At 40.8% G+C, this 21,207-nt stretch overlaps 1 protein-coding gene across 1 annotated transcript in view; it reads left to right on the forward strand.

The window, feature by feature from the left end:
* Nucleotides 1-1,866: 1,866 nt before the first annotated feature.
* ak5 (adenylate kinase 5) overlaps nucleotides 1,867-21,207 on the forward strand; it is a 50,040-nt gene continuing 30,699 nt past the window's right edge. Inside the window, exons 1-5 of the mRNA XM_068571668.1 lie at nucleotides 1,867-2,194; nucleotides 3,415-3,601; nucleotides 5,887-6,054; nucleotides 9,952-10,124; nucleotides 15,929-16,042. Coding sequence (XP_068427769.1) covers nucleotides 2,135-2,194; nucleotides 3,415-3,601; nucleotides 5,887-6,054; nucleotides 9,952-10,124; nucleotides 15,929-16,042 — 702 coding nt within the window. The 5' untranslated portion in view covers nucleotides 1,867-2,134. The remainder of the gene's footprint in view (nucleotides 2,195-3,414; nucleotides 3,602-5,886; nucleotides 6,055-9,951; nucleotides 10,125-15,928; nucleotides 16,043-21,207) is intronic.

Genomic DNA, 21,207 nt, shown 5'->3' on the forward strand with positions numbered 1-21,207 from the left:
TCTAGCACAAGGTTATGTTCCAGGATATTTACTGGCCAAGGTGGCAAATTAATATAAATAACAACATAAAAAATGGTGGATACATAACATTGCTAGTTGTAAGTGAAAGCAAGAAACATTAGTGAATAAATAAGAATGCAAAACCTAAAAAAAAAGGTACATGAGATGATCATTATTGTGCGGTTGATCATTTCCACCGACCTCGTCCCCATACCTCTATAGGCTTAGACTTGTATTATTAAATCATAAAAATGTGGAAAAAAAATAACAAAATAATTTGATTAAATTAGCTTAATATTGGTGGGTCATTGCTGATAAGCTTGTTAAGAGTGACTTGGAGCTCTGTGTGGTTATCAGATGATGCAGCTGTGGCTTATCAATAAATGAACAATGAGTTCTTGTACGAGGGAAAATATTGATTTAAAAGCTAAAATCAAGAGAACCAATCACAGCTGTAACAAATAGCTGTGATTGCATGTACATGATGCTTTAGATTTGACATACAATTTTATGGACTTGCAAATTGGATTTCACTGTGTTATTTCATTTACACTGAAGCAAATGTGTTCATAAACCTCCAATGTCTCCATCCAGTTCTCTACACCTCTTTATTTCTGAACTGTTCATTACAGAGTGCACAGAGGGAACAAATCAACTACATTTTTTATCTTTGGCAAATTAATTTTTTTCTTTGTAGTATTATAATAATACTTGTTTGGGATTGTGGTTTCTTCATTTAGTTTTGCAATATGTGGCACTTCCTTTTTAATTAAGATTACAGTAATCAAGGTTACAGTACACAATTCAGCCAATCATTTTTTGGCTTAAAAAGCAGATTAGCCATCAAGTGATGATGACAGCCTCATATTTAAATGGCCTCTCCAGTTTATTGGTTAAGGGCCCTCCTAATGAAAAGTGACATGTACATCACAGGCAGCAGATGTCAAATGCCATGTAGTTGAAGGAGCTTATGTCTGAGAGCCCTGCAGCACAAGGTGAAGCTAGTTCTCCAACTAAACAGTTCTCGGTTGCATAATTCTAATCATTTTTTCTATTTTCGATGCATAAATTAGCATTTTTCTGTAAGGTCGTTTTGTCCCAAGCAGTAACAGTTTCTCTGGCATGCTCTGAATGTTATTTGGATGGATTTATCCTCACTTTCTAATCCACAATGTCATTGACCAAATCTAAAGTTGTTCTCTGATATAACCAAAAAAGGAGGCTTATAAGTCCGCTTTCCAGTTGTCAAGAGGATTAGTGGCCTAAAAGGGTCAAATCCTATGGACAAACCGGCCAATCAATGTGCCTATACTCTTGTGCTGCCCAACAAAAGCCTTGATCCAGTGGAATTCAACGTTAAGTCTGTGTGTCTACAGTGCACGCATAGCCCAAACTAAAGATATACATTGTAATGCAAGCTAAGTGATGACGCGCAGCCAAGCACATGCACCGCTATATTTATCTGCACTGAAGGGTTAGTTGTTTAATTGTAAATTGAAATTGGGATTAAGTGATTTAGCTCTCATTAGTTGTATTATGTGACAGATCCTCTTATAATGGTGTCAAAATGTTGAGCTTAAAGATGAATTCTCCATCTTGGAATCATGTAGCTTGACACAAGAGTAAAACATATATACTCAGATACCATTCTCGATATCTACACTCAGAGACATACCATGAGCAACACAAATTCAGTGGACCTTGTGTTTAGATTTTCGTCAAACAGGTTGCTTTGAACTTTGCCCTTGTTCTTTCCTGGTGAAGAAAACCAATATCAGCCACAAGTTTCCAAGCTGAGCGAAACCGTGTGAAATACGCCTTGCGGAGGCGGTGCGCGCGTTAATTGGCACAGCGCGCAACCTCTGTGCCAACGTCGATCCACACATGGTGCTGTGCAGAGCGCAGTGGAGCACGGACGAGCCACGCATCCGCATCACCGAAGAGGAGGGTGGCGCGGTGGCATCGCCTGCAGGAATCCAGTTGTAAAGTCCACACACGAGGCAAACATGCGCGGAGGGTAAACTGCCTGGAGCCCAGTTGTTGACCAGAGAATACCTCGCGGCACCGAGACGTCTGAAGAAGCACAAACAAAGCTCCGAGACAAGTTGGGATTTCCGAGGAAATCCGACTGGAGATGAATACCAACGATGCGAAGGAGTACCTCGCACGGCGAGAGATACCTCAACTATTTGAGGTGAGAGATGGCGTGAGTGTTGCGGGGATGGGGCGATGCGTGCAGATTTGACTCTGTGATTTTAGCACAAAGATGCGTGTTGCTTATGGATTCCTGTCCGAGTGACGGTAAAGATTTCTTAATGATACGTGAAACATCTTGTTCTGGATGATGGAGGTTTACACGAGGAGAGAAACGCTGCTGACAAGTCATGTCTGCTTCTGTGTGTTTTTAGTATGTGTATACAAACTGACATTAAACAAAAAAAAGACAGTCCTCTTCTTCTTTGATTAGAATCATTCTCATAATAAATAATGCTCAGCTTGAGACTGCATTCTTTTATTTTGGAAATTTAAAATTAAAAGTCCATATTAAATTGCCTGGAATCTCTACAGGATGATTATACAGTAAAAGTGCTGTAAAATATGATAAAGAGACACCAAACGGACTCTCATTAGGCAGCGTCGACAGAAATATAAGTGTGATTTTTCCCCTGAGGGGATAGTAAATTGGCTCATCCACTAAATTATTCTCAATCCTGAGTGTAGTGTTTGCAAGCAATCACCGCTTATTTATTTACAGCCAGTTAAAATTACAATGAGCAGTGAAGTGACATATCATCATCATCATCATCATCATCATCATCATCATCATCATCATCATCATCATAACTGCACTTTGATGTTACTGCTTCTCATATGAACATGTATTCTTTATCAGCTAATTAAGCACATCCAATTGTTTTCAGTTGGAAGAAGCTTTATTTGTGTTTTCGTGCTTCTGCTGGTGGGAGTTGTTAGTGTGCAGGGTGGAGCTGAAGTAGGAAGTCCCAGAGGAAGGTATTGTTTTAAAACATTCAGGGTCGAGGGGGAAAATGTCACACAAACTCGACTTGTGTTCTGGCGTGGAATTTGTTCTCACATTCATCGCAGTGGTTGGCTTTCCTCCTCGACAACATCAGCATGGCAAATAAACACAGGAGCCTGATGACCTGAATCCAATTTCATGGGCTTCTGACAAAATGAGATGTTTTGTTCCCCCCCCCCACCACCACCCCTCCCTGGTGGAGCCGAGCCAAGGCCAAAGCAACCAGATCCGCACTTCAAAACTTTTTTCCTCAATAAAAGGCGGGCTAATCACCGCTGCCATGCTGTCAGAGAGCAACACAGCATGACACAGATGTAGAGAGACGCCAGAGCAAACATCTGATCATTTTCTCTTCCGTCCAATGTTTTCTCCAGAGCCTGCTGACAGGCTTGATGTACTACCGGCCCGATGACCCCATCGACTACTTGGAGAGCTGCTTGAATAAAGCCAGGGAGCTTGGAGGAGCAGACAAGGTGCGGTGGGATACCTTTGTGGGCCAGGAGAAGAAGTCTCTTCCGCCTCTCAACGGCGGGCAATCACGCAGGTCCCTCTTCAGAAATGGTGAGCAGGGAATGTGGAATGTACTGAACACTGAAGCACATCAGAGTCGAGACCGTGAGCGAATTCAGCGATTGGTCGGTCGACAGAAAATTCATCCGCAACAATTTTGACAACCTGTTCTTTTTCACACAAAAAGGCGATATGATCCTCTTGGATGTTTTATTTTATTTTTTATTTGACCTTTATTTAAGCAGATTAAATCAGTTGAGAACCAATTCTCATTTTCAATGATGACCTGGAGGCAGCGACACAATGTGAAGATTTCCTGCTTTAGTTTATTCTATTTAATAGAAAATGTAATAGCTTCTAGAACCGCATTTAAAGACATGACACAAGAAATGTAGAAATGTATAATGGGTAAGCTAAAAATAATTCTATGACATTTAAATGCCAGGGGTGGAGTGACGGTAACCGTATTATTATAGTGACGATAACCGTATTATCTCAAAAATGTAATATTGATAACGTGTTAATAATACACGTGATAATATTGTGTAAATAATCCAGCGTTTCTGAAATCACGCTTTTACACGGTTATTGTTATAGGCTCTCTCTCTCCGCCTCCTCCTATTTTGAGAGCAATACATTTTCCAAAAAAAAGACACAAAACGTGCAATAACCAAAGTAAAAGATGAATTTGAGTGATACATTTTTTATAGCAACAACTTTTAGATTGTGTTGAAATAGGAAACTTTTTTTTTTTTTTACAGCTGTGTGCATCTGTACCCTCGGATAGATTCAGTTTCCAAAACCTGCAGGAAGCGATACCAATACCAAGTTTAAAAGCAACCACTGCTGTCAAACCCACATGTTCAAGAACAGAATCCAGCGTGCAGATCTGTGCCTTGAGCGTACCTGTGCTGCCTTCACTGTGTCAGCCTGTTACAGAGCAGTGCAGGACAGTTGAACGTGTGTCCCGTCGTTAATCATTTACATGAGCGGGAATACCAAACAAGTCCCCATTCATCACTTATTCAAGCTGCGGTCTCCAGCAGACTTACCAACGCAGGAAGATGCAAAACTTATTTTAAATTTGCAAAGCAAAGTTGACTCTCATATGCTAATCAGCGCGTATGTCCGTGTGTGAGTGAGCGATTGTGTGTGTGTGCAGCACCTACGCCTGATCTCGCATACTGCTGCACCAAACTGCAGCACATTTTCGGGTACTCGCATGTTCAAGGACCTCTCGTGGTTGACTCACACTTTCTCAAAACAACTTTTATTTCCTGTTTGATAACGCCAGTGGTTGACTGCTGACAGGCTTAACCAGCACGTGACTGGAAGTGGACACACTGTTCAGATCTAGTAAAAGGGGGTTAAACCAATAGTGGTTTGTGTGCATTCAATCAAACATTACTGCAGTGGTTGTTGCAGACACACCTGCACTGCACTGCAAAGTGAACCTTTCTACCGTGGTTAGGTCTATTTTAAATCCAAACTGTGTTTAATGGGTCAGAGTGTCTCGGCAATGAGCACAGTGACTGCCGTGATAGAATAAAGTAATGTTTAAAAAAAGTTCTGCATCTTTAAGCTTACGGGTAATAATTCAGATGTGAACAGATTTTTTTTTTTTTTTAAACAGCTGAAAACAACAAGAGTTGAGGGCGGACTGCTTTGAGAAATTCTGATTTAGACCAATTAGATGCCTGAAAAATACCAGCTGCAGCGTTTAGCTGCTGGGATCTGCAGCCTAATCAGGGATAACTATTCCTGTGCCCCGCAGCTCTCCTCTTGGCTGAAAGCTCAAGTTCAAATCCACCATGTTTCAAAACATTTGCAGGAAGGAAAAACTGCTCTCGCTTCCTTAATTATTCCAATCTCGGCCTGATCGACGGTTCAGTGCGTAAGACACGGTAAAAGGGATTCAGACAGGGGGGAGCATAAATATTTGATTTGTGTTTTTCTAAAACGTCCGCATGACACATCATCTCTGTTCCCTTTAAAACAATCTATTTCCATCTCCGGTACTGTCATTAGTGAAAATGCATGATCAACAATATTCTCTCCCTGACAGTCCAGTGTAAAGAGAGCTCTGCTCCCTTGTAAAAGCATGCAGTGACAATTTCTATCTTTTGTAAATGTGTTCTAATCAATACTTTGATCACCAGAGACAGCTGTATAATTAGAAATCTAAATAAAGCATTGATTTCATCACACTACGACAGTTTCAGCTTCAATTTTCTGTTTGATTGTTAGCGCAGGCATGACTTTCTTAGTTTTCTTTGTGCTGAAATGTAATTGTGTATATGTGTGTGTGTGTGTGTGTGTGTGTGTCTGTGTTACAGTGATGCCCGACAGTACCAATTTTCCCTACAGACGGTACGACCGCCTCCCTCCCATCAGCCAGTTTTCCATCGAGAGCGACTCGGACCTGTCGGAGACGGCGGAGCTCATAGAGGAGTACGAGGTGTTTGATCCATCCAGACCGCGACCCAAAGTCATCCTCGTCATCGGTAAAGAACCAGTGCACCCAACCAAAACACAATCATTAAAGCTCGAAACATCTGGGACCGTACCCAGCACGAGCGCGAGGAGGGTTTGAAGGCAAAAATGTTTCCTCATTAGCTGTTTTCGATTTGAAGCCGCTGACTGATGCTTTCCATGAGATAAGACGAGTCCGTAAAGATCAGTTTACGTATAATCAGACAAACACTCTAAGCAGTGTCTCTTTAATGCTTCTGGTAAAAGCTTTATCCATTTATATAAAAGGGTCAACAAATATACAAAGTTTATTTTAGCTTCGTCGTTGATCTAAAAATAAATGGCCTGGATGGGAACCTAGTCTCTTTGTGTGTGTGTGTGTGTGTCTGCACTAGCTGTGTGTTTTTCCTGGTATTTTCAAAAGTAGCCCCGCCTCTCTCTGTTGGTATCAGCAGGGTAGATCTCGTTGCATGTCGCTCACTGCAGACACTAACGCTCTGCTAATCTGATTTCCTTGATGGGCCTGCACCTTTTAAGCCCCGACCCTCTTTTTAGGCTTTTGCTCGAAAATGACATACCCAGACTAAAATGGGTAAGTCTCTGCAACCACGAGAGCTATTTGAATAATCTTGGAGTTAATAAACAAGTATAATGTTACATTTTGCTCGGATGTGTAAATATCAGTCTATGTGTTACTGGTTAAGAGTTAAGGAAGATGACACACAGTGTGGAATGTAAAGTTTTCAGGTCCGCCTAGAAAAAAAGCACTTTTAGCATGATTTTTTACCTTGAAATGATGCATTCGTAAGGTCTAAACTTCTCCCAAATCCTACCACAACATTTTAACATAATTTTTGCATTGTTTTACTTTAATAATGGGAAGCAGAACAAAGTTAGAGAGGATTTAGTACAGAAAAAATTCAGGCGAGGGGTCACATTTGGGCACATTTGGGCACATTTGGTGCATATGTACGATTTGAATTTTATCATGTATCAAACTATATATTTCACTTTTATATTACTTATGGTGACCAATACATCCAAATACATCAGTTTTTTTAATGAATTTAGATTTTTTTTTTAATGAATTATAAAAAAAGAAATAAAATAATTCAGATTTTATTTTTATTTTATTAGATATTTTTTTTAAATTCATAAAACAACCTATATTTTCCCTTTAAAATAAAACAAGCACACAAATTAACCATTATCAAACTGTAAAAACAAAGGTAAGCAGTATTTGCTGATTATAAAGCAATAAAGCGATTCATGTTGCTGTGCTCTTTGGCTCATATCTACCTGGTTCTTTGGTATCGAAGGATTTTGAAGGCATGTGTGGAATCGGTGTGGACTTGTCTTGCTTCTGGACATCAGGTTTTTTCTGATAGCACCAAGCTAAGGGTTGCTGGTTCTGGAAACATCCTGATTTGGGGCTTTTTTTGTTTTTGTTTTATACCTTTATGATTATCTTTCTTTCTGTTTTATGTTTTTTTTTTAAATTGCTGACTCATTCTTGTAGCAAAGGCTTTGGTGTTTAATTTGATTTATAACATCAATATATTTTCTTGCGATTTATATTTTGTATTTGGAAAAAATACGAAAAGCACCCATATATGGGTGCCATGATTTTTAAAAGTTATCAGCAGGCTAGATCTTGTTGCGTGTCACTCATTGAAGACACTAACGCTCTGCTAATCTGATTTCCTTGATGGGCCTGCATTAACCCGTCAAATAGATACATTGATCTTATGAATTAAGCCCAGCAACTGCACAATAAGAGTAATGACACTGATGGAGCTGGACCGGAAAAAAAAAAAAAAAAGGCTGCTTTTCATAAACCCTCTTTAAAATAGTTTATTTAAGCAATAAAGACACTTCAATGTGTGTTAAAAGCTCTTGAAAACCTCCCGACGGCCCTTCTGCTGCGTTATGTTTCGATGTTTAGTGTGTACCTGGGACATTCTCTCGCTAGCTATTTGTCCTCGCAGCACAAAGCCGGCTCCTATCTCGTCTTCGTGAGCACATTGTGCTTTGTTTTAAAGGGAAAACAGGATGGCAGCAGCTGTCAACTCTGTGGAGGATCGTGGCAAATGTTGAGTGTGTCAGGTTTGCCGAGAGAGAGGCGGACCGACAAAGACACGTGTGGCCAGGAAGAGGCTGGGTCGAACGTTATGAAATACTCAGATGTTAGACAAAAGTGCATATCTGCTGGATACATATTAGAGTGTGTCTCTGATCGTCCCACCACTTCTCCCTCTTGCAAAATGTTCACTTTATCTTTTCCAATACAAGAATGACAAGAATATATATTTTTTTAATTTATGAGCCTTTTTCATAAGACGTAATGATCAGAGAAGAATAAATCAGTTTGATTTAATATTATGTACAACGGCTCACAATGCTTACTGGAAAACTTTAAAGTAATACATTAACCCCAAAATGACCTTTTGTACATCAATTACTCACCCCGTGTCAATTGAATCCCGCAAGGACACTTTATTTTTCTCACATGCCTCCACTGTGTACAAAGAATCCAAAAACCAAAAAAAAGTAAAGTAAATAGGGGCCCAGTTGACCAAAAGAAAATCTACCGTTATATCAAGACATCTGTTTACAATCTCTCACACGACTCAAACTAATCCAAATCTCATTCATGTAGGCGCATGCTCACCACTTCCCAAACACACGCATCTTTCATGAAACCTGACAACACTTCATAAACCACGTAGACCGTCTCATGCTTACACAGGCCCGCTACATATCTGTGAAATCGGAAGTGTTTTAAATAGTAAAGTTTCAGCGAAGATGCATGCGTTTGGGAAGTGGTGAGCATGCGACTGGAAGAATGAGACTTCGATTATGACGCAAGGGTTGAGTTTGTAAACGGACGTTTTGACATTTATTCATTTCCCTTAAATCAACAAGACTTTTCGCCAATTTTGTATTCTTCATTCACTACTGAGGGCATGAGCGAAACACAAGGTTTTCATCAATATTTCAAGGTAACACAGGTTGAGTAATTGGTTTAGAAATGTTAATTAATTGGGTGAACTATATCTTTAAACTGAAATGAGCCATCGTTAACCTTATTAGCTGCACCTGTGCTCATCAAAAAGTCCATGATTAGAACTGTGAGATGAACCCAGACACTTTTTTTCCTTCTTTTTACACAATTAGGAGCATTACTTGTGATTCAGTTGAATGACACATTACAATAACTTCGCTGTCTAAGATGATGAACAATATTTATAGTGCCCTCACCGATTTATATTTTACATTCGGGTGCACACGCTTCTCCTCATTACTCCTCAACTATTTGTGTTTTATCTTACATTTTTGAAAGAATTATGATCATTTTACAGAAAATATCAGTTGCAATAAGATGTTAAGAAAGTGGCTAACATGGCATCTATTCATAATTATGTTTTTCCAAACTCTCCAGCTTCAAGCCGAGACTTGTTCCCTCCTGTTGTCGCTCCTCAGCACATCCTCCGTCATGTTGAAATATAGAGATAAAAAACAGGATTTGGTCGCGAATGTAGGAGGTTCACACATACCTGCTTCTCTCATCCACCCCCACATGCCCTTCTCCCTCGCAAAACACACACAAGCAGCAACACACAGTCCCACAGGGAGACACACATAGTCACAAATGTGCAAAGACAATCAGAGCCATGCACACACACACAACAAAACACACACATACACACACACACACACACACAAGGTCTCACATAGTCTGGGTTTCTCTCGTAAATACACACATGCACCCACGCTAACACACCCACACACGCACAATGTTTCGCACTCACACAGACACATTTCACACACACGACAAAATCTCTCCCAAAACATCAACAGCTCTCTCTCTCTCTCTCTCTCTCTCTCTCTGTCTCTCTCTCTCTCTCTCTCTCTCTCTCTCTGCCTAGGTGGCCCCGGCAGTGGCAAAGGAACACAGAGCCTGAAGATTGCCGAGCGCTATGGCTTCCAGTACATGTCCGTGGGCGAGCTGCTGAGGAAGAAGATGATCCACAACGCCACCAGCAACAGAAAGTGGAGCCTGATTGCTAAAATCATCACCAACGGAGAGCTGGCGCCGCAGGTAGCAGAGAAACACAGAGAGAGAGAGAGAGGGAGAGAGAGAGAGAGAGAGAGAGAGAGAGAGAGTGTGTGTGTGTGTGTAAAACAGGGATCATATGAGAGGAAGTGTGTGTCCAGTCACTAGTAGGTTGTTATCACAGTGTGCATGTAAGAAGGGACTAATTAGCAGCATCCATATCACACGCGCGCTGCAGAGAGGGATGCTTCTGTCTTATTAGCATTCTTGTTTTCAAGATAATGACTCTGAAAATGAGCACAGACCCCCTGTGGTCGTTTGTGCATTATTCAATAAAACACTGTATACAAAACATACATGATTTATTTACACTTCCCAGAGCAATGTTTGTATGGATTTAAGATGATGAGGTTGATTTTTCATATTTAAGAAAAAACAACATATTTTTTTTGCTAAAGGATTTCCTTTCATCCGCACAGCTATTGGTTTTTGGTAACTTTGGTATGAAAACGAAACCTGCCGGGGAGAATTTGACAGATTTTATTTCTCAAAGAAAGATTGTCAACACATGGTGATTCAGTTGGATTTATGACTCGTAATCTGAGGTTAAATGTTAGGGATTCTTTAAGTGGGTTGTATAAGATACTTATCCGTACTCAGTTGAGGAACAGAGCACGTGAGAATGGAGTGAATGGAGGTAGCAGTAAAACTATTTTTAGTTTTTTGCCCACATTGATTTGCTCGCCTCAGGCTGCTCTTACTAGTGTTTTCCAGGGTTTTCAGTTGTATCTCAAGTCCTCCCTCAGTGAATGGAGCTCAGGTGTTGTCAGGACAGTCTTTGGTCCTGAATGAGAAGACCAACTGTGAGCACATGACAATTCCATGCAAAGGTTACGTGATGAAAGCGTCTAACATACATTTGCTGAAGAATGCTGTGGGATATAGAGAAAAAGCTGAAGATCAATTGATTTGATATTATTTTAAGACCAAACTACAAGTTTTAAATAGATAAGGAATGCAATGTTTTGGTTGGAGGTGCATTAAATTCACCATGAACAATAGTTTTGTAAATATTTACACATAACACGTGAGATAACTTTGACAAAAGATGAAGGTGAAATATTTGCTGTGCTGGATCTGATGTGACGGATGGCATAACAAGTTTCAGATCCCTAAAACTTCATTTTTTGCACCCCATTCAATAAACCGACCACATGAAATCATTATGATAACAAACTCTAGCAGTAGAGCACTTTTCCAGTGTCATTTAGTCATAAATTGCGTCACAGGACAACAGATGAGAAACGACATGTGACGAAGGGAAGCGGTCCAATCAGACTTCAGCAGACTTGTTACAAGTGTATACGGGCACACAAACGTTCAAATGTTTGCTGCAGCCAGCACATGGAAGATACAAATTCAGTCTAAAACTTAAAAATAAAAAAATTGTAGAGATTATTTAAAGTACACATGATGCAAAACCACCTCCTTAGTCCCATATGTCACGAGTCCATCACGCAAACCTCTAAGAAACGTATCATTTGTGACATACTTGATCCATTACTCTACACAGGTCAATGGTCAATGCATGACAACAACGTTACATGTTATATAACACTAAACACTGTACTGAATGAAAAAGAGGCTTTAAAAGGATTTTACTTTGAATGTGACTATGACATCGCGTTTAACCTATGAGCTTAAAGGCATCTCTCAAGATTGTATCTCATATATGAAGAGATTTAAGAGAAGTGATTCTGGTTGACTGGGTACATTTTGATTAACATAATGAAAACAGCTGAGGGGGACGGGGGCGAGGGTATGGAGGGGGGGGGGGGGGTCTTCATCCATGACGTGTTGGTGATGCAGCAAGGTACGAGGCTGTAACAGGAACACCAAGCGCTCATCCGCTTCGTGACTGCCAGTCCTGTGCTCGCATCTTCTTGTGAATTATGTTTAATAACTGCCCACCTCATCATTTATCATCCTTTCCTTGCGTGGCTGGCACAACCTTGCATCTACCATCTGGCTGTTCACCAGATGTCACTCCAGCAACCAGTGAGATAAACAGCAAAGTAGGCCAAGCTGAAGTCATATTAGATATGATGAAGTGACTTGTATGTCTGTTGGGCATTTCATTTCCTGCTATGGATAGTTTAGCAGAGCAGAGCGTGGTTTCATAATGATTTTGTATGTAGTGATGAGAGGAAAAGGCCCAAAACTCCAATGTATGAGTGTTTAAAAGCTTTAAGCTGGAGCCTTGATGCCAGAGTTGCGATTGTAAACATTGTTTTATGATGTGTTAAGTGACATATTACTGATTCACAGCTTGCTGTTTTAGTGTATTTTACAAAAATTGTAGTCTCCTCCCTCTATACCATATGACCCAAAAGGATCTTGCAGTTGAAGTGGATGAGCGATTGTATAACAACACAAAGCTACTGCTCTGTGTCAATATGTCAGTCAATAGTAGGTTCAAGCAAGAAACCTGGATTTGTACTTTCAGAATTATGTTCATGAGAAGATACCAAAGAAATAGTTTGACATTCCCGAAGAGTTAGACAGAAAGATTAATATTCTCTGTCTGTTAAATCTGAGCCAAGCTAGCTGCTTCCTTCTGTTTATTGTCTTCATGGGCAGCTCACCGGCTGCTGGCTTCATATTAAGTATACAAGAACCAGAGTGGTGTCAATTTGAGGCAAGAAATTATTCCTTTAAAGATTGAACTTTTGCTGATTTGAAGTCAGCTCTTGAAGGAGATTTTGAAGGGCTTTCATTTTGTTACGTCAGAATGTCTCGATTGTCTCTGAGGGACATCTTGAGGTAGTCTACCATTAATGTGCAATGGAATTAGTTTGTAACTATAGCTCATTTCATTTGAAATCTAATCTGAAATTAGAGGTAAATAGGTTAATGAAATGTAATTTGAAGTCAGCTCTTGAAGGAGATGTTGAAGGGCTTCAGAATGTCTTGATTGTCTCTGAGTGACATCGTGAAGTAGTCTACTATTAATATGAAGTGGATATTTTTATAATTTATAGATTTCTTTCTGTGAGTAGACTGTAAAAAGCTTTGCTCAGCTATGCAGTCTGTGCCGCAAATGGTTCGAAATCCATTAAACCCACGGAAATACATCACTGACTCTCTGCCAACTGCCACATCGACTTGAAATTCTTCCTGTTTGTCTGTAACTCGGTGCAAGGTCATGTGAGTCAGTATTTATCTGCTCTTGTTCCCTCAGAAATCCCACAAGTCTCAACACAAAAGCACTTTGGATGTTTGTCTGGCCGCAAATGAATGATGATTAGTACCTAAATATCATCAGCTAACGACCCACTTATACCCTTTCAAATGACAATTGTTAGATTTGAGCATTTGCCGAGGATTCTTTGTCTACTTGTTTCTGTTTTTGAAAGGGTGAAGCACAGTGAATTAAACGCTGTAAGCCACTTCCAAACTACTTTCTACATGCATGTCGTGTAATATGCTAAACCTATTGCGACAGCACCGGTTAGTGTACCTGAACATGAAGTTAATGTCCTTTAACATTTTCCAACAACAGGAAATAATATAGGATGTGCAAAAGTGGACAGAAATCAAACTGAAATTTCGGGAAAACCATTCAACTTTGAGGTAAAACATTTTTTCAGATCTGTTAGCTATTATTTTTCTTTTGCTGTCTCTCTACCCGCAGCAATTAGTTTTAATCTGTCGCTGTTAGCTTCTGCATGTCCTTTGTGCTTTGCATCAAGAGCACTCTGAAAAATTATAATATTGGATATAATCAAACGTATCATTATTTCAAGCACCTCTTCAACTAGTAAATTTGAGTGCACTGTGTGGTGATTTTTACACTCAGCGGTGAATTTGCAGAAGGGTTGCGCAGCTTTTGCGGCCCCTAAATCTGCATCTGCAAAGGCTGAAATGCACCCAGAACTGTGCTGCCAGGCAAAGAGCATTCCTGTGCTGTTCGCTATGCTATTTACAGTGTGAAGATTATTCATACATGCCCCTTTCTTTTATGTTTGTGAAAACTGATTGGATTACGATGCAAATTTTTCCCACAAAGTTTTGCAGCTGAGGGCTTAATTATTCATGTGCCAAAGTATGAATGTTGTCTTTGAGCAAACGACACAGAAGGCAGAATGATGCCAGGTGGAATATTATTCAAACAAAAAAGTTTCTTCAGATCATTTCAAACCCCAGTCTGCTGGTGCTGATGGTGTTTTGAAACGCATACCTTAAGAATGAAGAAGTAGATGGCACGCTTTGAAGTGAATGGCAAAAGGAATATCCTTCAATGGTTCCATCATGACTGCAAAGTCTTGGCGTGTTATAGATGTGCTTCAGTTACAACCAACTTCCTGAAGATGATCTTTGTGAATTTGAACGTTTTTGAGGCTCATTTGCATAGCATGGGGACCATATTGGACCAAATGTATTGAAATTACATCATTTAAATATGCGGAAATAGCACAGGAGAGATGCTATTTGATTGTCAGCTAATGAGTGCATTTAATTCATTTAATTGCGTTGAGGATTACTTTCTTTTAGTCTTGTTTGTGCAGGTTTAATGACCGCATGAGCCGGGTAATCCCTGTATCAATTCACAAAACAATCACTACTTTGTGCACAAAAAGTGTGTAAAAAAAAGTGTATCGTCTCACAATTCTGAGACTGCAGCGGTTTAAGGACGATAAATCATGAATGTCAAAATAAACAATGTAGAGTTTGAGGAACCGGCATTGGATATAAAGAGCAGATAGAAATGCTGCGATTGCATTGGAAAATTGTTGTGCGATTCTCCATATATATTGTATTTGTCCCGACCATAAACAGGAAATTAATACATTACCTACAGGGTGTTTATTATAGAGGGAGAAACATTTCCGATGCAGCGTTGCTGATGATTCTGTCCAGCTGCTGTATGTTGGCTGGTATAGCGCTGGAAATAGATCGTCTCTTTGGTGGACAGAGATGATGGTTTGGCCAGCAATCCTGTGAGCGCTCAGACCATGCAGCCATGCAGTGGATCAGAGGCTTTTCTCAGATTAGCTTTTCTCATTTTACCTTACACTACATTAATCTGTTCGCTGGAATCTAGAAGAGCTTTAATCTCGGCGTAGTCTGTCGGGCTGCTGCTTTTATTCTGTGTGTGGAGGGAATTTAAACGTCTGTGTTGCTCAGCGTTGGCTATGGGAGTTATTTTTAGATCTAAACGTTGCTCGTGTATCTCTGCCATATCGTATGATGCATTTAGCTCGGGGAAATACATTCGAACATGTTGACCTCCAGCCACGAGGAAGTAATTGATGCTAAACGATGCTGGCACTCTCTGACCTCAGGTGCAATCAAGACTGTTTTTCTGCCGCATTCAGATATATTAAAGTACAATTGGATAAACAAATGAAATACAATGTGGAATTCTCCAATGTGCTGTCATAGTTTTCCAGTCACCTTCTCTATGACTCTAAATCAGCTATCATTATTTATTTTCAAGGGCTTTTCGCTCCTCTACAACGTTGATGAATCTGTGAATGGCGAAAATGAACTCATCTTCTTCTCCTTCATGCTCCTGCTGGAGAAGCTAATTATAATTACAGCTATAAACACATTTGCTTTGTAATTTGTGGCTGAAATGTCCTGTGACAGCCAGTTGCTCACTCGGAGAACTGTCCACATACTTAAGCATTTAAATTGAGATAAAGTAAAGGGAAATGTCAGTTCAAAAAACAGAATGTCCGTCAATGATTATTTGTATTGTTCAAAAAATCCAATTAGTTGTCTCGTTTATTGCTTTTTGATATTTACACGTACATATGAATCCTGTTGCTTTTGCTGTTTTCCAGGAGACAACAATAACTGAGATAAAGCAGAAGATCATGAAGATCCCAGATGCCAACGGCATCGTCATAGACGGGTTCCCTCGAGACGTGGGACAGGCCTTGTCCTTTGAAGACCAGGTGAGTTCAGAGGATTACCCCTTCAGGCCTTTTCATACCGCCAAATTCAGATTAAAAAGCGCACCTGTTTGCAAATCCTCTTTACCAGCTTTTACTAAATAGAAAATAAAAAGCCGTATTTAATCATGAACAAGCCGCGGCGGTGTATAAGCCGCTGTTGAGATTAGCGGTACCTGACAAAACTCTGGAAATGACCACCGGAAACGAACGCAACAACAAAGCAACACAAAAAATAAGCCTGTTGAGGACAGCCCCCCCCCCCCCATCCCGGTCGGTCGATAGTGTGGCCAGGAGCAGAGAGGGCACGGCAAGCACTTAGTCCCCGGCCGCTGGAAGCACCGTCGCCCCGAGCCTCTCCAAGCCGACCTAGAGCGGTTCACGGCGCATCGCAGCCGAGGAAACGCGCCTGACAAGGGCCAGCGCAGCAAGGGGCGAAGTCCCGCGAGGAGAACCTCTGGCCCTTCCGCACCGAGCGGCCGTCCCCGTCCCACCGAGTTGAATCCACCGAGCAGATTGCGCGGGTCCCACCCGTTTACCTCTCAGCGGTTTCACGCCCTCTTGACCTCTTGGGAAGCGCGATGGTGGAAATATCAGCTCGACAGATGAAGCAGGGTCTGAATGTTTGGTGTGCGTAACGTGAATAGTTAACACTTTTACAGTGAGATCAGTGAAGGGGGCTTGTGTGTATTTCGCGTGAATTGTGGAGCAGCTGGCTTCCGCATGTTGCGCAGACAATGTGCAACAACAGGAGAGCTCGCTGAAAGCAAACTGCAAGACCACCGCCGTGTGCCGAGTACAGAAAACCTCTCCAGTTCATCCGAGAGTGAAACTAAGTCGCTCAGGAAAGAAATACTTGGGAATTAGATTTCTCACTCGACCATGAGACATTTAGCTATTTATCTCCCGTCACTATGGATATTTCAGTCTGTGATCAGCTGGAGCGCGTGATGTCTTTCTACTGGCATCCAGACCCGTTTCCAGTCCAACACGCACAATGAGCTATTCAGGTGGCCTCTGCCACGAACCAAATGTGGAAATGAGTTGGTCGCTCACCACAAAATGGTGCTGCTCTCCCTGACGGTTTTTTTTTTTTATCTCCAATAGCATGAGATCCAAGGACGGCGGCGGTCACACGGCCAGAGTTTGGTGTAATTGATATCATATTGATATTTTTTGCACAGCGCCTCAGGTTCACGTTCAGGGAATTTAGCCCTTGTGGTGAGTTGGAAATATTGTATCAGTTTTATAAGTTCATCCGATAGGTTTGACTGTAAATTTAGATTGTAGATTTAGATTGTATGTAGTCTCTCATAAATGTATAGACTTTATAGTTGTATATGTATATGTATGTATGTATGTATATATATATATATAGAGAGAGAGAGAGAGAGAGAAGAGAGAGAGAGAGAGGCGAGAGAGGAGATATATATATATATATATATATAGAGAGAGAGAGAGAGAGAGAGAGAGAGAGAGAGAGGCGAGAGAGGAGAGAGAGAGAGAGAGAGAGATATATACATATATATATATAGAGAGAGAGAGAGAGAGAGAGAGAGAGAGAGAGAGAGAGAGATATATATATATATATATATGCTGGATATTATTTGCTATAAATCAGTCAGGGTGTCTGCAGCGACATGTGGACTGTTTGATTTGATCGACAGTGTAATGTTTCCTGCCATCATTGATGTTCATTTCACGGTGTTCATGCTCACTCGGCCTCAAGCTAACCTGTTTTTAGCGGCTGCTCACTCATTCAACAGTGAAACATCCGTTTTCCAGTCCGCTGCCCAGTCGATGCCCGGCGATCCTGAAATGAACAGGTAGCGGCACTCTGCCCTTTGAGTGGCAGACGAGTTCACAGTCTGTTGTCAAACCTCTACTGACGTGTCCTCGAGCAAGCCTTGAAATACCTGGCAGCTGTCGACTCTGTTGATGTTTTGACCCGTTACCTGAGGATCAATAATGCATCACGTGCCAGTTTTGAAGGACATGGGGAAAAAAGTTCACCGAAGAGTCAGGTCATGTAAAAGTGCAACGCAGCATAACGTACACATGTCAAACAATGCTTCCGCCTCGATGGAGCCCCCGATTGGAAATGTACGTGGAAAAAAAAAGTAGCATCTCTGCAGAAAAGGTTTTAATGATCATGATTTATTCATTTGAGTTGAGGTGTATTAAGTCAGATATTCTTCCACTGCAGGCGTGATGGAGATTAGCATTAACGCTCTTTAAATTCTGCAATTAAATGCCGTTTCCTTTGTGCATATTTATTTACTCCTGCAGCAAGGTTTGCGTAAATGAGGTTCCCTTCAATCCAGTAGGTGTTGTGGGTCCATCTTTTTCTTAACAGACTGCTAAAATGTTATTAATGTGGGTCAGAGATAAAAGCCTCAGTGTGCCATTATTACCAAAAAGCTGCTGGAGAGGAATTGAAGGAAACTTAAAAGGGACCTATAATTTGGAGGGTTTAAAACTGTCATCTATTACCGTGTACATTACGTTTACCTCCTGTAATCTTCCATTTCTTTACTTTCATTTCCCTAAGATAACAACTTCCTCCACATTTGTGTATGTTTGCGTAAGAAAGAGTCTTCTCGTCTGAATCCTCCTGGCATGCGTGATGTATTGCACGGCAGAGTGACACAGACATCGGGTCCGGTTCCTTCGGCTCATAACACTAACCACTGTGGACGGCTCACACTCTCCTGTGTCTTTGTTATAGGCTCTCGTCTCTCCATTAATTGTTATTTTCCCTCCCCCTTTTTGTAAAGAGGCCAAGTCTCGGCGTAATGAGATTTTGTAATGTGGTCCAGCTCGTCTGACAGCAGACTCTTCTGAGTGCATATTCTGTCTGAAAGCTGCACGAGGAACCCAGGCAAAGAAACAAAATGATATGGGAGGCTGGCTCACAGACAAAGCATTGGGTTTTTTTTTAACAGACAATACGCACACAATCACACACCCAACTTCTCATTGATAGAAGTCACAATCGAGCCATGACTATGGTTATTATCAGAGACTCGGGCAGATCAGATGTGACTACCTTCTCTTCTGCATCTCCACATCAGCCGAAGCCGTAAATCGAAAACAAACAGACGGTTAGTGACTAACTCGCTATTTTCACATTCAAGGAGCCTGGAAGTCTCGTAATTCAAATGTAGCTTGATCTCTCAACCTCATGATTTGATCATTTACATTTTGTCAAATAGACAACCACAGAAATTCAATTCAGCTGAAAAGATTTTTCTTCCGATTATTTTTTATTTACTTTTAATTTTATTTTAATTGTTGCACGACAGGATTGCTAAACGGGTTGACGACAGGTTTTAAACGGGCTCGGGGGTTCGATAAGGGCCAGAGGAAGTTCACTGGAGATGAAATCACGTCGATAACATACGTGTACAGTTGTGTTTATAACCGTGTCCCGGCAACCGCTTAAGAAAAGGCTCGTGCTGTTGTTGGTGATTGGACGCGAGAGACCGCTTAGCCGTTAACGCACATATACAGAAGCCCTGGGATTTACAAGTGAATTAGGTGACAACTGGTTATTAAAGGAGCTTTTGTGCAGCTCAGGAGCGAAGAGAGAAAATAACAGTGTGCTATGACCAATCAGACGCTGAGTACTTGTGTCGAGTTCATTGTGAGAGCGCAGTGAGTGAAACCCTGTTTCTTACTTTACTTTAAATGTGTCAGGTTGATTGCGGAGGCTGGACGGTCAGACATGGTTCTCTTACTGTCCAGCCTCAGTCCAGATGATGTTGAGTTCCTAAAAAAAATGTTCATTCATTTATCTAAGTGGATATCATCCTTTTTGTCCCCTGGAATCACTTATTAGCTGCAGACGCCACTCAGCACTACTTTCTCAAAAGTACTCGACGATGTTTTTCATTTTCCTCAAAAGTTGCTTTTTTAAGTAAAGATACATATATTTTATGAAATGACTCTTCACAATTGCTTCATGTAGACGTAATGGGACTTCAAGAATATTTGCAGAGACCATCAGAGGGTTCAATCTGATTGAGTTATTCATCGACTTTCTAAATTCATCCGAAACACACGTGCTGTTACTTGAGGCATCGTGTAATTCCTGTTCTAGAAGGTTCAGTGCTTGTTTTTGCATCCTATATTTACCAGCACTCTGAGTGGTCCTCTGGGGACCCGCGGCATATATTTTCATTAGTCTCCCCTCGCCCCATACTGCTACTTTGCCCTTTACCACATCACAGTAGCCATTTATGAGCCTCTCCTGTGGGACGCCACATCCGCCCAGTGAGACCAACTAACCCTCCGTTCTTCCCTTCAGGCTTTTTAGATCAACTTCTATCGACTACAAAGGCATCAGTCTGTCTATTCATCCCTGTGAATTTACCTGTGTGTGTGTGTGTCTAAATCCACACAACACACACACACACACACATACACACACATCTGTCAATTTTGGCAATGAATCAATCATACTCTTAGTTTGTTATCACGGAAAATTGTCAAACATGCTTTGGTGCCTGCCACTCAAATATAAGGCTTTGTTCTATATCATTGTATTTTAAATATATTTGGAGTTTTGAGGAAAAAATTTGAGGAAAAAATCAAGACAGTAAGTGAAAATGAAAATAGTATTACAATGCCAATCGGCTTAAGTTTGCAGGTTGTAGCTGTCAAGCTGTCAACTTGTCTTTTGCTTGCTGATCCATCATGATGGCTTCAACAAAGAGGCCAAAACGGAGCAGCAGCTACTTTGCTTTGGATGTTTAGTTACATTCCTCTCAGAGAGAAGTGAACATTTTGCTTTAAGAAGAATTACTATACTGCACATTCCAGATGCACTCGGCTTAATATACCCGCTCCTGTGAGGCTGACATTTCTGGAGGCATACAAAGGGAAGTTGCAAAGACAGTAATGTCATATACTTCTAATTTTAGCGAGCTTACAAAGCTCTCCTGCTTTGTAAGAAAGAAAAGAAAGGTTTTCAACACTTTTATGTTCAGGAAAGTTGCACCGAGATACTTATCCACTAAGAATGAACATGAAAAGTGTAAAAAAACAACAACTGACATTTACACAAATCTGTGAAGGCTACAGTTGTATATAAAGTTATTATCAAGATCCATCTTTTGTTAACGTCACAGGCGACGGCCTTGTTGGTCAATTTGGCACAAAAGTCA

The sequence above is a fragment of the Clinocottus analis genome, unplaced genomic scaffold (genome assembly GCF_023055335.1).
Source record: "Clinocottus analis isolate CAN_PGR_092001 unplaced genomic scaffold, fCliAna1.0.p SCAF_11, whole genome shotgun sequence".
In the NCBI taxonomy this organism is placed as follows: domain Eukaryota; kingdom Metazoa; phylum Chordata; class Actinopteri; order Perciformes; family Cottidae; genus Clinocottus; species Clinocottus analis.